Below are 14,840 nucleotides of genomic sequence, written 5' to 3' on the forward strand. Positions count from 1 at the left end.
CAGAAAGGATAATAGGACTAGGGGGCACAGCCTCAAGTTAAGGGGGGGGGGGGTGGTTTAGAACGGAGTTGAGGAGGAACTTCTTGACTCAAAGGGTGGTGAATCTCTGGAATTCTCTGCCCGTTGAAGTGGTGGAGGCTGCCTCGCTAAATATTTTTAAGACGCAGGTTGATGGGTTTTTGATAAGAGAGGGGATTAAGGGTTATGGGGAGAGGGCGGGAAAGTGGAACTGAGCCACGACAGATCAGCCATGATCTTATTGAATGGCAGGGCAGGCTCGAAGGGCTAGATGGCCTACTCCTGCTCCTATTTCTTATGTTCTTATGATGGACACTTGCTGGTCAAACAGAATTGTTTACCACACACAAGGGAGCCTAAAGCCCTTACATGGGAGGGAGGTATGTGACCTATGTGCCTCCAGCACCTACAGGCTTGGCTGTTGGGTATACACCCTGACTGGATTCTACTGATCAGGGATCACCCTGATCAAGAGACTGCCCAAAGGGGCACAAAACCAATGAGGGATAAAAGGTGCTGCCCAACAGAAGCATTTCTCTCTCTCCAACCATGAGCTGTCACCACACCAGTGACTATGGAAACTAGCTCGCAGCTAAAGGCCAATATCTGCCTGGGTACTTGCCAGTCTCACAAAAGTTGTAAGGTCAAGGTCTAGTATTGAACTTTAACATTCTGTAAATAACTTGTATTGAATGTGTGGGTGATTCATATCCAATGTTTGTGAATAAATATTACTGTACTAACAAGGCTGTGACTCGCAATTCTTTGTCCACTGTATAAGGGTTAAAAACAGACTGTGCAGCAGGCACAACACCCCTATTGCCTCCTTTGCAAAAGCCTTCTGCAATTTGCATGTCTGCTTCCTTCCCCTTCACTGCTGTGTTTAGTTTGTCGTCAGTGGCCCCCTCCATCAACTGCTCTATACACACCTGTCTTGCCATCTGTCTCCCGACCTTCTAAAAATGATGCTTGTCCTTGACAGTGCTGTTGCCTCTTCCCCTTGCTCTCCCTCCCCCACCCATTGTGGATTCTATCTTGGAGTTGTTGTCTGCTAAAGACTCAATTGGCTTTGCAATAAAAATGGGAGCAGATGTTCTGAGCAAGAATCACAATGTTAGAGATTGCTAGGCACTGCAGAGTTTTGTATAATGAAACAGCGAGTATGCAAAGCTCTAAATCTGATGTCCTCCTTCCCTGCACTCAATCAATAGTCATTACTGTTGGCACTGGGTTGCTTGCAATGTTTCAAGCCAATGTTCTCAATCTCCAAGTTCAACTGCGGATCGAGGTTAATCACTTTCCAAAATCCATTAGTAATTCTTTAGCAGCTGAATAATGGGAATGTTTATTTTGGCCTCCCACAGCCTATTAAATTCTCATTAGTTTCTTTTGCTTCGAAGCATGTTCAGCTTTAGGAACAACAGCCTAGAAAAGGGCACCAACTACAGTGAAACTGAGGCATTACGTGACTGGCAGGAATTGGGGCCATGGGACAGCACCCAGCACAAGCAATGCATGCCCTCAAACCCATGTCAATATACTCTCAAATCTGTAACCTTTGAACTGTGTATAAAGGTGCCATTAATTGTTTCAAAGTCATCGAGTGCCCTGGGTCTCGCTGACAGGAGTCACACAGCTTCTGCATTTGACCATTTACTACTTTGAGGTTCTCCTGCAAGTGTTGGCCATGAAGATGCTGCATGCTACATCCGAGTAAAACCTAGACATATCCTGCAGTGATGGCAGAAGTGTGACTCTCACTCCTGGGATGAGGAACTTATTTTATCAAGAAAGCATGAACAAGTCGAGTCCACACCCACTGGAGTTTAGAAAAATCTCAGATGATTAGAGTCATAGAATACAGCACAAAAACAGGCCCTTCGGCCCAACTGGTCTATGCCGATCCACTTATGATGCCCTCCCAGCTAGTTCCAATTTCCTGTGTTTGGCCCATATCCCGCTAATCCTTTCCCATCCATGTACCCATTCAAATGCTTTTTAAATGTTGCTTCGTACCTGCTCCAATCACCTTCTCTGGCAGCTCATTCCAGACATGCATCATTCTCTGCAAGTAGTAGTTGCCCCTCTGGTCCCTTTTAAATCCACCCCCCCCTCCCCCCACCTTAAACTTATGCCGTCTAGTTTTGAATTCCCCTTCCCTGGGAAAAAAGGCTGAGCGTTCATCCCATCTCTGCCCCTTACGATTTTATACACCTCAATTTAGGTCTGATTGAGACGTGCAAGATCCGGAGAGGATTTGATAGGATAGAAACTGGAAGAATGTTTCCACTTGCGGGAGGGACTAGAACTGGGGGCAAATGCACGCAAGAATAATAAGTCTACCGTTTAAGACAGAGATAAGGAGAATTTCTCTCTCAAAAAGGATGGTTAGTAAATGGAATTCTCTTCCCCAGAAAGCAGCAGGGGCCACATCGTTGACCATATTCCAGGCAGATAGACAGGTTTTGGATAGACAAAGAGGTCAAGAATAATGGGGAAAGATAAATGACACCGCAAATCAGGTCAGCCACAGACAACAAAAGCAGGGAGGTCATGTTGTATCGAACTTTGGTGAGGCCACAGATGGAGTACTGCGTGCAGTTCTGTTCGCCACATTATAGGAAGGATGTGATTGTACTGGACGTGGTGTGGAGAAGCTTCACCAGGATGCTGCCTGGGGTGGAAAACTTAAATTACAAAGAGGGATTGGATAGACTCGGGTTGTTTTTGTTGGAGAAGGCTGAGGGGCGACCTGATCAAGGTGTACAAGATTATGAGGGGCATGGACAGACTGGATAGGGAGCAGCTGTTCCCCTTAGTTGAAGGGTCAGTCACGAGGGGACATAGGTTCAAGGTGAGGGGCAGGAGGTTTGGGGGAAGAAGGGAGGGATGTGAGGAAAAACTTTTTTTTTTAAAACGCAGAGAGCGGTGACAATCTGGAATGTGCTGCTTGGGAGGGTGGTAGAGGCAGGTTGCCTCACATATTTAGATGAGCACTTGATACATCAGAACGTTCAGGGCTATGAGCCAAGTGCTGGCCAATGGGATTAGGTGGGAGGTCAGGTGTTTCTTGCATGCTGGTGCAAATTCAATGGGCCGAATGGTCTCTTCTGCACTGTATGATTCTATGATTTTATCAAACAGTAGAATAGACTCAAGGGCTGAATGGTCTACTCCTGCTCCTAAATCCTATTTTCCTATTTCTCTATGTCTATTAGGTTATTGACAGTGGCTCTGAGGGAACTCCTGGTTTGAAGGCAGACTCAGAGGGCAATCCCTAATACAGTGAAAAAAATGACATGACACCAGTTAGTTTCTCCCTTCTATCTCAGTGCAAAAATGACAAAGTCCTGAGTGACATTAGGGTCTCTTCTGGGTGTACGAGAAGATTGCAGCATGTTGTACCAAGCAGGCAAAGTGTCAAAAAGGATGGCACTACTTCCTCATCTTGGAGCAAATCCAACCATTCCAAAGGTCATTTGGTCAACCCTCTCCTTCTGCTTTGTGACTGATCCAAGTCATGCCATCATCCCATTATTTTCCCGCTTCCCAGTAATTTCCCTTTCAGGTCTTTATCATAGATTCCCTACCGTGCAGAAGAGGCCATTCGGCCCACTGAGGCTGCACCAACTCTGACAGAGCATCTTACACAGCCCTCTCCCCACCCCAACCCCACACATTTCTCATACTGCCCCAAGATGTGTCAGTTAGACGGACTAGCCAAGAGGCAATTTAGCAAGGCCAACCCACCTAACCAGAACTAACGAATCTGCTTCCTTCACCCTTATGGGGAGCAGATATACAATCACAACTCACTGTATTAAAAAAGCCTCCGATTCTTTCGCTACCATCTTAAATCTGCATCTGCTGTTTACACTGACACTCCTGCAAATGGAAGTATTTACTATACCTATTTACTATATCAAGGAGGAAGGGGAGTGCACTATTCAGATTTCTCCACCCAATAACTCAGGCCTGGTATCGCCTTAGTGAACACAGGAAAAGTAAGAGGCCATTCAGCCCCTCCAGGCTCTTTCACCATACAGAGAGATCATGACTGGTTCCCAAGTCAAACTTGCCTTTGGCTAACAAAATTTTAATCATTCACATTTCCAATTAACAACCGAAATTTAGCAGTACTTGCCACTTGCGTAGGGTTCCAAAATTCAACCCTCTTGCGTAGAAGCGTTTCCTAATTTCACTCTGGAAAGTCTGACAATCTTTAGGCTGTGGCCGTTGGTCACAATCAGAGGAAATAGTTTCAAACTCAGCTATCTTAACGCTTTGAAAACCTTTGCCAAAACACCTCTTCACCATCCTAGCAAGACACCCTGCTTTGTGGAATCTCTCCTCACAATTTTACCGGAATAGTCTAGAAGTTAAACATTCCTTGACCAATGTATCCTTCCTGAAGCACAGAGTCCAGCACTGCTCACAATCATTCTGCAAGTTTCCTTCCAAGTCACATGCTATCCTGATGGGTGGCACAATGGCTTGCACTGCTCCCTCTCAGCTCCAGGAACCTGGGTTCAATTCTGACCTCATGTCACTGTCCGTGTGGAGTCTGCACATTCTCCCCCTGTCCACGTGGGTTTCCTCCGGGAGCTCCGGTTTCCTCCCACAGTCCAAAAGGTGTGCGGGTTAGGTTGATTGGCCATGTTAAATTGACCCTAGTGTCAGGGGGTTGACAGGGTAAACATGTGGGGTTACAGGAATAGTGCCTGGGTGGGCTTGTGGTCAGTGCAGACTTGATGGGCCAAATGGCCTCCTTCTGCATGTAGGGATTCTAAGAATTATAACTGATGCTCCTTCACTGTTGCTGAGGCAAAGCCCCTACTAGCATTGTGGCTGTATATAAACCACCCGAGTTACAGCAGTTCGAGGTGGTAGCTCACTAGTGCTATCAGAGATGGGCAATGAATGTTGGCCTTGGCAGAAACACTTGTATCCATAAAGTACGGCTTATCATTTGCAATTATTTTTGACCTTAATGGACCTCGCTTGAAATGATTTCCAGGGTGTGCCCAACGCAAAGTTGCTGTGAAGTAATATTGATGAACTCAGGGCTGAATCATGAGGAAATTTAGTTTAAGATGATTGATTGGAGAAGTTAGGACTGTTTTCCTCAGAAAAAAAGGACAGAGATTTGACATAGCCGTACAAAAACCAAACGGTGTGGACACAGCAAATAGGGAGAAACCAAACCCACTTGTGAAAAGATCGAGAATGGGGGTTGAGGGGAAGCACGGATATTAAATAAATCAAAAGCAGCAAAAGCAACACGAGAGAAAAAAATACTTTCCACCCAGCATGTGGTCAAGGTCTGGAATGCACTGCCCAAAAGTATGGTGGAGACCGGATCAATGGAAGCTTTCAAAGTGGAAATAGACATACCTGAAAAGGAAGAATTTACAGGATTGTTGGGAGGGGGTGGTTGGAGGGTGTGGTTTGTGGATGGCACTAATTGATTTGCTCAGAGAGCCTGCGTAGACATGATGGGCTAAATGGCCTCCTTCTGCACTGTACAATTGTGACTCTAATAGACTTGAGCCCGCTGCCTTTCTCGATCAGAGTTACCAGCCAGTGCTTTCCATCCCTCTGGGTTCTGAAGCCTGCACATTGGTTCAGGGTTTGCCCTGTGGTCTCACCAGCTGTCAAGTCTCAGTGAGGGCGATGGAAAGTTGGGGCATGAGGGGCCATGGCTGGTGAAAGGGAGGGGGGGGGGGGGCAACATGGGAAGAGGCAACAGCAATAGGCCCAGGAGTCTTATGAAGGGAGCAAACTCCCATCTGTCCTCCGCCAGCCTGAATAGGGAAATCTGTCAAGTTGAGCGCTTGATACGGGCTTCTCCCACCCTGGATTAAATGGGAGCAGTGATGAACCCATTGGCAGATGAAGTGGCCTGATGCCAACCCTGCCACAGCCGTCACATCAGAGGCAGGGGTGGGAGGGTGAACTGCTTATTGGATTGAACAAGTGCCTGCCACTGCACCCCACCTCCCCCTGTTCACCGCCCCCCACCACATCACAAATAAACTAATAAATAAACTTTTAGTGTCACAAGTAGGCTTACATTAACACTGCAATGAAGTTACTGTGAAAATCCCCTAGTCACCACAGTCCGATGCCTGTTCAGGTACAATAAGGGAGAATTTCGCATGGCCAATACACCTAATGAGCATGTCTTTCAGACTGTGGGAGGAAACTGCAGCATACAAAAAAGGAAGCCCACACAGACCCAGGGAGAACATGCAGACTCCGCACAGGCAGTGACCCAAGCCAAGAATTGAACCCGGGTCCCTGGCACTGTGAGGCAGCAGTGTTAACCACTGTGCCACTGTCAGCATGACTATTGCTCAATATTGCCTCAATTCTGATAATTGTACAGAAGTTACAAGGTCACTGCATGACACCCAATCTCTTTTCTTTAGAATAATAACTTAAACTACAGGAGTAAAGATTGCTGCATTCCTCTTGGTACGAAGGACAACCAATGACTTGTACATATCACTTCAGAGAAGAACGGTGGGAGCACTGTATGTAGTAAGATTAAGCAAAATGATGTGTCTATGATAAACTAGCAGAAAGGACCATAAAAGAGCACTGACTGAGTGCTCTTTCGAGCACTATATGCAATTAACATTCATGAGTGTGGACCTTTTTCTGAGTCGAATTGAAAGGTATATATTGACACTAAACAGAACTGCATTCTTTGGCAGTACATCATTCCTTTGACTTACTCCGTTCACAACTGTGATGAAAAAGATTATATACACACACAACAAATTATGTAGGTACTGAGATGAAATACAGCCTTTCTTGGAATCAGTCTATTTTGAGATCAGGTTAACATTTCAAATACAAATACAGGGTAATGTACACCAAGCATTCAATCATACAGGTACATATCTAGGACTGGAGCCCAGACCTGTCGTAACGCATTCCACTTTCTTTTGTCACATCTTATTTGTTCTCGGGTGAATTTATATTGCAGAGAGTGAACCAAGGGGCGCTTGTTTTCCTATGTTTAGTGTGGGGTTAGGGAGCAAAGCCATATTTTGTGCCATGCAATGTTCTGACGTTTAGAGGACTGAACAAGACAGGAAAGGGGAGTTTGGCACTCGTACTGCTGAAGGCTTAAATTTACACCTCAGTGAGTGAGAAATGTTCAGGGGGCTAATTGGGACTGCTGGTGAGCATCAGTGGGTTTTGGGGAGGGGGTGTGAATGGGGGTTCACTTTCCAGAGTCCTCAGGAGGCAGATTGTTATCCAAATGTTTACACTCAACTTCAGCATCTAACTGAAGCAGCTTCTGTCTGGCTGTGAATGTGTAAAATGCCATCTGTACTCAATAACTTGTCCACATGGCCAAGGCTGTGAAACTGCCAGCGTTCTAACATGGTAAAAACCTGTTAGTTATGTAACTGTGTATACCATTGGACTAATTAACGGAATTTTTTCCAGTTTTTTTTATAAAGAAGACAGTACATAAGTCAGCTTACCTCTGTCCACTGGCGACAGCCAAAATAAAGTGGAAAGAGAGGGGGGGGCGGGGGGGGGGGGGGGAGAAGAAGAAGAGAGATAGAGAGAAAAGAAAAAGAAAGGGAGAGATAGTAAGCAGAGAATTCAATTGGCCTGTGTCATATTTCAAGCTTGAACATATGCGATAACCAATTTGGTCACTTAGCATCCAATTCAGAATTACAAACTGGACAAGGCAAAGAGGCAGATAGCAGAGTAGACGAGTGTTTGCCACGCAGCACAGGCCCCTCCACCGTATCGGTTAACAAGTAACTCACACACTAAAGCATGCATTTTCGAAGCCGTTTTCTTACCTAGATCTTCAAGTTCTGAGGTCATAGACTTTGAGCGTAGTGTTAACGCGGTGGTTGGTGCTCGTTTTGGAGGTGGTGGGGCTGGTTGGAAAATTAAAAATATATAAAAATCAAGACTCAATCTTGGAATTCGTTTCTGCTCAAAAGACACAAGTTGGCAAGCGGCTGCTCACTGGAGTGCCTCCTCTCCAGCCTTCTAGTCTCAACACCAAATTCAACCCTTCTCAATAATAACCACAGCTCTCTACTTTGAGTGGCAGCTGTTGATAACATTCTTCCCTTGCCATCAAACCTCCTCTGCACCCATCCTTCACTTCTTCCAATACTATTCCCTTTCACCTGCCACCACCATCCTTTTAATCAATCTATCGTGCTTGCCTTCGACCCTATCACACACCTTCCTTTTTATTCTTCCCTCCTCCTCGCCTTTGTACTCACTTACAACAGGTTACGTTGCTGATGGGGACCCGAGCAGTAACGTTAAATTGGTTTCTTTATCCACGGATGCTGCTTGACCTGCGAGGATTTGCAGTGTTTTCTGCTTCCATTTCAGGGCAATGCTGCCTTTGTAAGCATGATAATATTTCCCTGGGGCAAGTCTCCCCAATCCAATCCCCTTCACCGTGTTACAGTTTCATCAACTTCACACTGGAGATGCTGAGGGCCAGAGACAAGGGGCGGCAAGGGCAGAGGTGTGGCTGGGGGTGGGGGGGGGCAGAAGAGAGAGATGAGACTGGTCATTTTAACTCTGGCTGGTGAATCGAAATGGGCAATAGATAAATGGAAATCCCAGGTACATTTTAAAAAAAATCTATTAGTCACGAGTAGGCTTACATTAACACACCAATGAAGTTACTGTGAAAATCCCTTAGTCACCACACTCTGGCACCTGTTTGGGTACATTGAGGGAGAGCTTTGCATGGCCAATGCACCTAACCAGCGCATCTTTCGGACGTGGGAGGAAACTGGAGCACCTGGAGGAAGCTTACTGGGACACGGGAAGAACGTGCAGACTCCATACTGACCGTTGCCCAAGCCGGGAATCAAATCTGGATCCCTGGCACTGAGGCAGCAGTGCTAACCACTGTGCCACCACTCAGATGGAGGTCAGGAAAGGTGTAATATGGTTCCCTGTGTTCTCACTTTGCTAAACGTTTTCCTGAGGTGACTGCAACCTTGCAAGAGCAGAAAAAAAATTCAGGCTCATCAGCAACCAAATAGCAGCAATCTTTTGGTGTAAATGAGATTTTAACTTGTGATGCAAGAACCACCCTCCTTCCCCCGGCTGCAGCCCACCTGGTAACAGGCAGTGTGTGCAGAGGGGGAGGTCTCACCTCCCCACATCCCAGGCACACACATAGCCCTCTCGCTGCACACAAAAAGGAGGCTCTCGGCCAGAGGGACTGACACTCACACAGGCTGACTCATCCTCCCAATTGGAGGGTGCATCCTAATTTGGCACCTCCTGTAACATCACCCAGCGAGACGCGCTGCTCCTGCAAATGGGATCAAAATGGCCTCTACTGCTGAAAGTCTGAAATTTCAGTGGCTCTGCCTCCCACCTGCTTTCCTCTCCACTGAATGCAAATGGTGTATAAACAAACACCTTGAACTGTAGCAGTTCAAGGCAGCAGTTTAACCCCTGCCCTTGTCGCAAGGTTAAATAGAACCACAAAGGTTACAGTGCAAAAAGAGGCCATTGTATCTAAAATAGTCTTAAAACGGGAAAAACAAACTAGTTCTTCATTTTAAACTGCGCTTTCCAGCACCTGATCTGTAGCCTGAAAGATTACAACACTTCTGATCCAGGCACTTTTTGAAGTGGGTTTTTCACTCCAGCCTCAAACACCAACTTTGGCAGTTAACTCAAAATGAAGACGTTTTCTTCATGTCCCCTCTAATCCTTCAACTAATCACCCCAAATCTACAGCGTTCCCCTCCCCCTGACAACTGACCTCTCAGCCACGGGAAATACTTCTTTCCTATCAAGGCTCCTCATCATTTATTACACATCAATTAGGTCACCCCTTGTTGTCCTCTGTTCCCGGGAATGAAACACAAGCCCATTCAGTCTCTCCTCATCGCTGCAATTTTCAAGCCCTGGCAACATTCTTGTAAATCTCCTCTGCTCTTCCTGTAACATGGTGACCAGACCTGTACACAAAACTCCAGCCATGGCCTCACCAGCGTTTTATACAGTTCCATCATTGCATCCCTCCTTTTGTACTCAATACCTCGCCCAATAAAAGGAAAACTTTCCATTTGCTTTCTTGACCACCTTAGGCACTTGTCCTGCCACCTTCAGGGACCCAGGGAGATGCACTCCAAGTGCTCTCACTTCCACAACCCCTCTCAATATCATCCCGTTGAGAATTCCCTTGCTGTGTTTGCTCTCCCCAATAGGGATGGGCTTTGAAAGTCAGCCTGGTGCGCAACACCCATATTTTGAGAGTGAGGCCACCATGAGTGAATACAAAAGAATACCGAGAAACAACGATTACCTCTACATTCTTAAGAACATAAAGGACGCAAGAAATAGGAGCAGGAGTAGGCCATCTAGCCCTTCCAGCCTGCCCCGCCATTCAAGATCATGGCTGATCTGAAGTGGCTCAGTTCCACTTTCCCACTTTCTCCCCATAACCCTTAATTCCCCTGTCTATCAGAAACCTATCTACCCGTGACTTAAATATATTCAGCGAGGTAGTCTCCACTACTTCAACAGGCAGAGAATTCCAGAGATTCACCACCCTTTGAGTGAAGGAGTTCCTCCTCAACTCCGAGCTAAACTGCCCCCCCCTCCCCCCACCCCGATCTTGAGGCTGCGCTCTCTAGTCCTGCTATCCTTTTTAAGTGGGAAGAATCTCTCTACCTCTTCTTAGGCCTTCACATGAAAAAACTTATACAAAGCAAAAGAATAGTTGGTGCCAACTCAGTTGGAACAAATTCAGTTCCCTCAATCTTTTTAGAAAGGTTCTTTAAACTATTTATAATGAACAAATATCTCTGATAAAATCTGGTGACGAGATGTTGCGGAGCTGGTTTCTAAATTTAGGGACCGGTGTAAGGTTCAGACTGCAAAATAAACGTGAAAAAGTCAAGGGAAATTTCAACATTGGCATTTCAAAAAAGCGACTGGAAAGCAGAAAGAAAGGACACTTAAATAACTATAATTTGTTCCAGTGTTCGTTGAAACTCGACTAAATTGACATTTTAATCCTTTTGTTGGAAAATGACCAAATTCCAGTCAACATCATCAGACAGAAATTGTCTGTGGTTTCTCCCCCTCTCACCCCGCGACATTCGGAGATTTGATCAGCTGACACAAGGTTGAGAATTCACAATGGTATTTTGACACTGTCCCTCCAAAAATCTTCTCAAAAATTCGCCAGACCAAAAAAAAACCATGTGCCGTTTTTGCAGCCTCTATGATGTTGCTTAGCAGCTGTGTGCTGCTAGTTTTATTTCAGAACACCAGCCCACGCAGACCTGTGAACCGTACAATAATGATATCCTTTTATAGAAAGAAAAGGAACGCAAACGCTCTTAGGGTTTCGAAAACGCCGTACAATTGGCTGCGCGTAGGAATCACACAGTGAGAACATTTCGGAGGTTTGCAAAGGAGGTCTTTGGAACAAAGACAAAGTTATTTCTGGGTTTCCTGCTTTTGTCTCAAACTTTGAACTGAATTGTCGCACTATTTTATTGTTCGCCTCTCTTTTGCATGGAAGGTTCAAATCCCTCCATGGCCTTGGTCTCTTCCAGTCTTCAAATCCTCCTCCAGCCTTACATCCCTACAATCCTGCAACGTTGGCAGTTGCTGCATTGACAATATCCACTGCTCCACCCCGGACGCTTGTGTTTTCAGCTGCTGAGTGCCCATAGCTCAGGAACTCCCTCCCTCAACCCGTCTCATCTCGACTCTTGTTCAAAACTTCCTCTTCAAAGAAACGTTTGGTTGTATGTCTTAATAGCGTGCGACTCGATCGTAAAGTTTACTTATTAATCATGAGTAAGGCTTATGTTAACGCTGCAATGAAGTTATGTGAAATTCCCCTGAGTCACCACAGTCTGGCACTTGTTCAGGTAAGTGTACCTAACCAGCACGTCTTTCAGAATGTGGGAGGAAACCGGAGCACCCGGAGGAAACCCACACAGACATGGAGAAAATGCAAACTGCGCACGCTAACCCAAGGCCAGAACTGAACCTGGGTCCCTGGCGCTGAGGGGCAGCAGTGCTAACCACTACGCCACCCATGTCAATCATTGATCAATTCTCCTGTGCGGGGAGTTTACAATTCTACAATGCCAAACAAATTAGTGATGGCACGGTGGTTAGCAGTGTTGCCTCACAGCACCAGGGACCCAGGTTCAATTCTGGCCTTGGGTCAGTGCGTGGAGTTTGCACATTCTCTCTGTCTGCATGGGTTTCCTCCAGGTGTGCTTCAGTTTCCTCCCACAGTCCAGAGATTTGCGGGTTAGATTCATTAGATCAGTTTAGCGTGGCCAGTGTCAGGGGACGGGCAGATTAAATATGAGGTTCTGGGAATAGGGCCTGGCTGGGACTGTGGTCTGAGTGGACTCGATGAGCTAACTCCTGCACTGTAGGGATTCTATGATTCCATGAAATCCAAGGTGCTGTCAAATATGGATCATTTTATTAGTACAGACCGTAATGGAACGGTCTGGGGACTGGATGAAAGTGGATTTTTATCACCAAGACTTGCTGAGATGAAGATCTCCCCTATGTTTTGGCTGGAAAAAGGCCCCACAGGCCTTCAGAGTGTAGAACAGTGGGTTGGTGACCACCTGGGATTTTAGGAAGGGGCAGGAAATATAGGCGTTTTCAGCGTGCAAGGAATTCTGACAGGTAACAGCACTGACAACTTCTGGGAGTGAGGAAACCTTGAGGTGGGGTGGTGCGAACAAACAGGCCTTCCAGTCACTGTCACACTGAATCCTGCCTGTGTTGCCTCCCTGGTGTCAAGGTAAAGGACATCATGGAGAGGGTAAAGGACATCATGGAGAGGGTAAAGGACATTCATTGGGGGAAGGGAATAGGCCAGAAGTTGTGGTAATGTTAATATTATTGACACTGAATGGGACCAGATGGCACACAGTGGCTAGCACTGCTGCCTCAGTGCCAGGGACCCAGGTGACTGTGTGGAGTTTGTGCCATCTCCCCATGTCTGTGTGGGTTTCCTCCTGGTGCTCTTATTTTCTCCCAAAATGGGCTGGTTAGGTGGATTAGCCTTGGTAAATTGCACTGAATTATGAGGATAGGGTGGGGGAGTGGGTAAATGTGGGGATTCTATGGTTTTGAGGTCTATGGTCAGATCTGGGGTCTAAAGAAATTGGAATCTCTGGGGTACTCCAAAGTGCTGTGCAGCAGTGAGAGTGTAAAAAATGGAGAGAAGGGGAGGATCAATGTGTGTCTTGAGGTATGGAACCAGAACGAGGGCTTTGGATTCTTGGGGCATTGGGATAAATTCTGAGGCAGAAAGCATGTATTCATTTGGGAATCATAGCGGGCGGGACACGGACCATACAAAAGGTCCATTGACCTCAGATGGGATTTTCCAGCCTTGTGTGAACATGGCTGGAAAATTCTGTCCATAGTGCGGTGAGCAACAAATACAATTAATCAGATGGAAATATACTATAATAGTAATAATGAAACTGTGACTTAAAAATGTTGAGGACATGTTAATGGTGTAAGAAGTGTCCTGTAAAGATAGGAAAAGAAAATGAGAAGGTCGGGAATTTTTTTGAGGGGGTGCAGGGGAATGTGGGTGAATTGATGGGAATCCTTAAAATTGGGAAGAGTTTTAACAGGATTTCCTCTGGATGTTCTGGTTGCCTCCCACAGACCAATGATATGTGGGTTAGGTGGATTGGTCGCGGTAAATTGTCCCTTAGTGTCAGGGTAAATACATGTTGTTATTGGATATGGCCTGGGTGGGATTCTTGTTGGTGCAAGCTCAATGGGCCAAATGGCCTCCTTCTGCACTGTAGGGATTCGATGATTCTATCAGCATTTTTTTCCCCTCCCTCGGGTACTTGTGTAGCCTCCCTCACATCTGTCACTTGCCATAACTTCCTTAGCGGGTTCTCACCAGTCTGAGTAAAAAAAAGTTTCACCTACATTTTTGATTTAGTTGAGAGTATTTTATATTTAGGAACCCCAATTCCTGATCTCTCCCATAAATGGGAACATCGACCCTGTAAAAACTCTTCCCAATTTTAAAGGACCCCTGTCAATTTGCCCCCTCAATTGTCTTTGATTATTAACTACGTCTACATTTAGAGAATTTATCATCATCTCAGGTGAAGATTAGCGAAAGTAGAATGGTTGCCAAAGACTCCCACTTTATTCTGAAAGACTAAAACGAGGAAATAAGTTCGGAAGAAAAATGTCCTAATAAAACAATTAAAAACTTTCAAAAAGGTGGCACTCTTGTGATTTATGCAGAACTACAATCTTGCACCTGTTGTTGGGAGAACATTCTTTCTTTAATTGGATTCTTCTATTTAAAAAAAAATCAATCTTTTTGTGCTCATTAAAATGAAGTGTTTGTGCAGGGATTGGAACATTTTGCATGTCAGGCATTTAATATCAGCACCAAGCCCGAGGACAGGTACAGCGTGATAACATGTTGAGCTAACCTCTCCCTCCAATACACCAGTTATCTTGGAAGAATGGTCCTTACTACACCAGCGCATGACTTGCTTCACCTGCAATGAGGACCTGCCTCGCTGACTGACATTGTTGGGAGGAGTGCTGAATAAATCTCAAGCATGTTCCAAGGCACAAAGCCACAAGCAATGCATTATAACTGCCCATGGTTCCAGCGATAAGATGTTCTAACTACAAAGGTTGTGGAGGAGAAGTTAGGGTTGTTCTCCTTGGAGCAGAGGGGATTTTGGATTTCATAGAAGTCTACAAGGCTCTGGCAAGAACACCCAGACATGGGGAGAATGTGCAAATGC

At 45.8% G+C, this 14,840-nt stretch overlaps 1 protein-coding gene across 2 annotated transcripts in view; it reads right to left on the minus strand.

Annotated features, from left to right (window-relative positions):
• Positions 1–14,840, minus strand: part of shank2b (SH3 and multiple ankyrin repeat domains 2b) — a 919,901-nt gene that overhangs the window by 48,164 nt on the left and 856,897 nt on the right. For both annotated transcript variants that reach the window (XM_080189952.1, XM_080189951.1), the window contains exon 19: positions 7,854–7,934. In XM_080189952.1, coding sequence (XP_080046078.1) covers positions 7,854–7,934 — 81 coding nt within the window. The remainder of the gene's footprint in view (positions 1–7,853; positions 7,935–14,840) is intronic.

This window comes from Carcharhinus amblyrhynchos, chromosome 6 (assembly GCF_965287045.1).
Source record: "Carcharhinus amblyrhynchos chromosome 6, sCarAmb.v2.hapA, whole genome shotgun sequence".
NCBI classification, from domain to species: domain Eukaryota; kingdom Metazoa; phylum Chordata; class Chondrichthyes; order Carcharhiniformes; family Carcharhinidae; genus Carcharhinus; species Carcharhinus amblyrhynchos.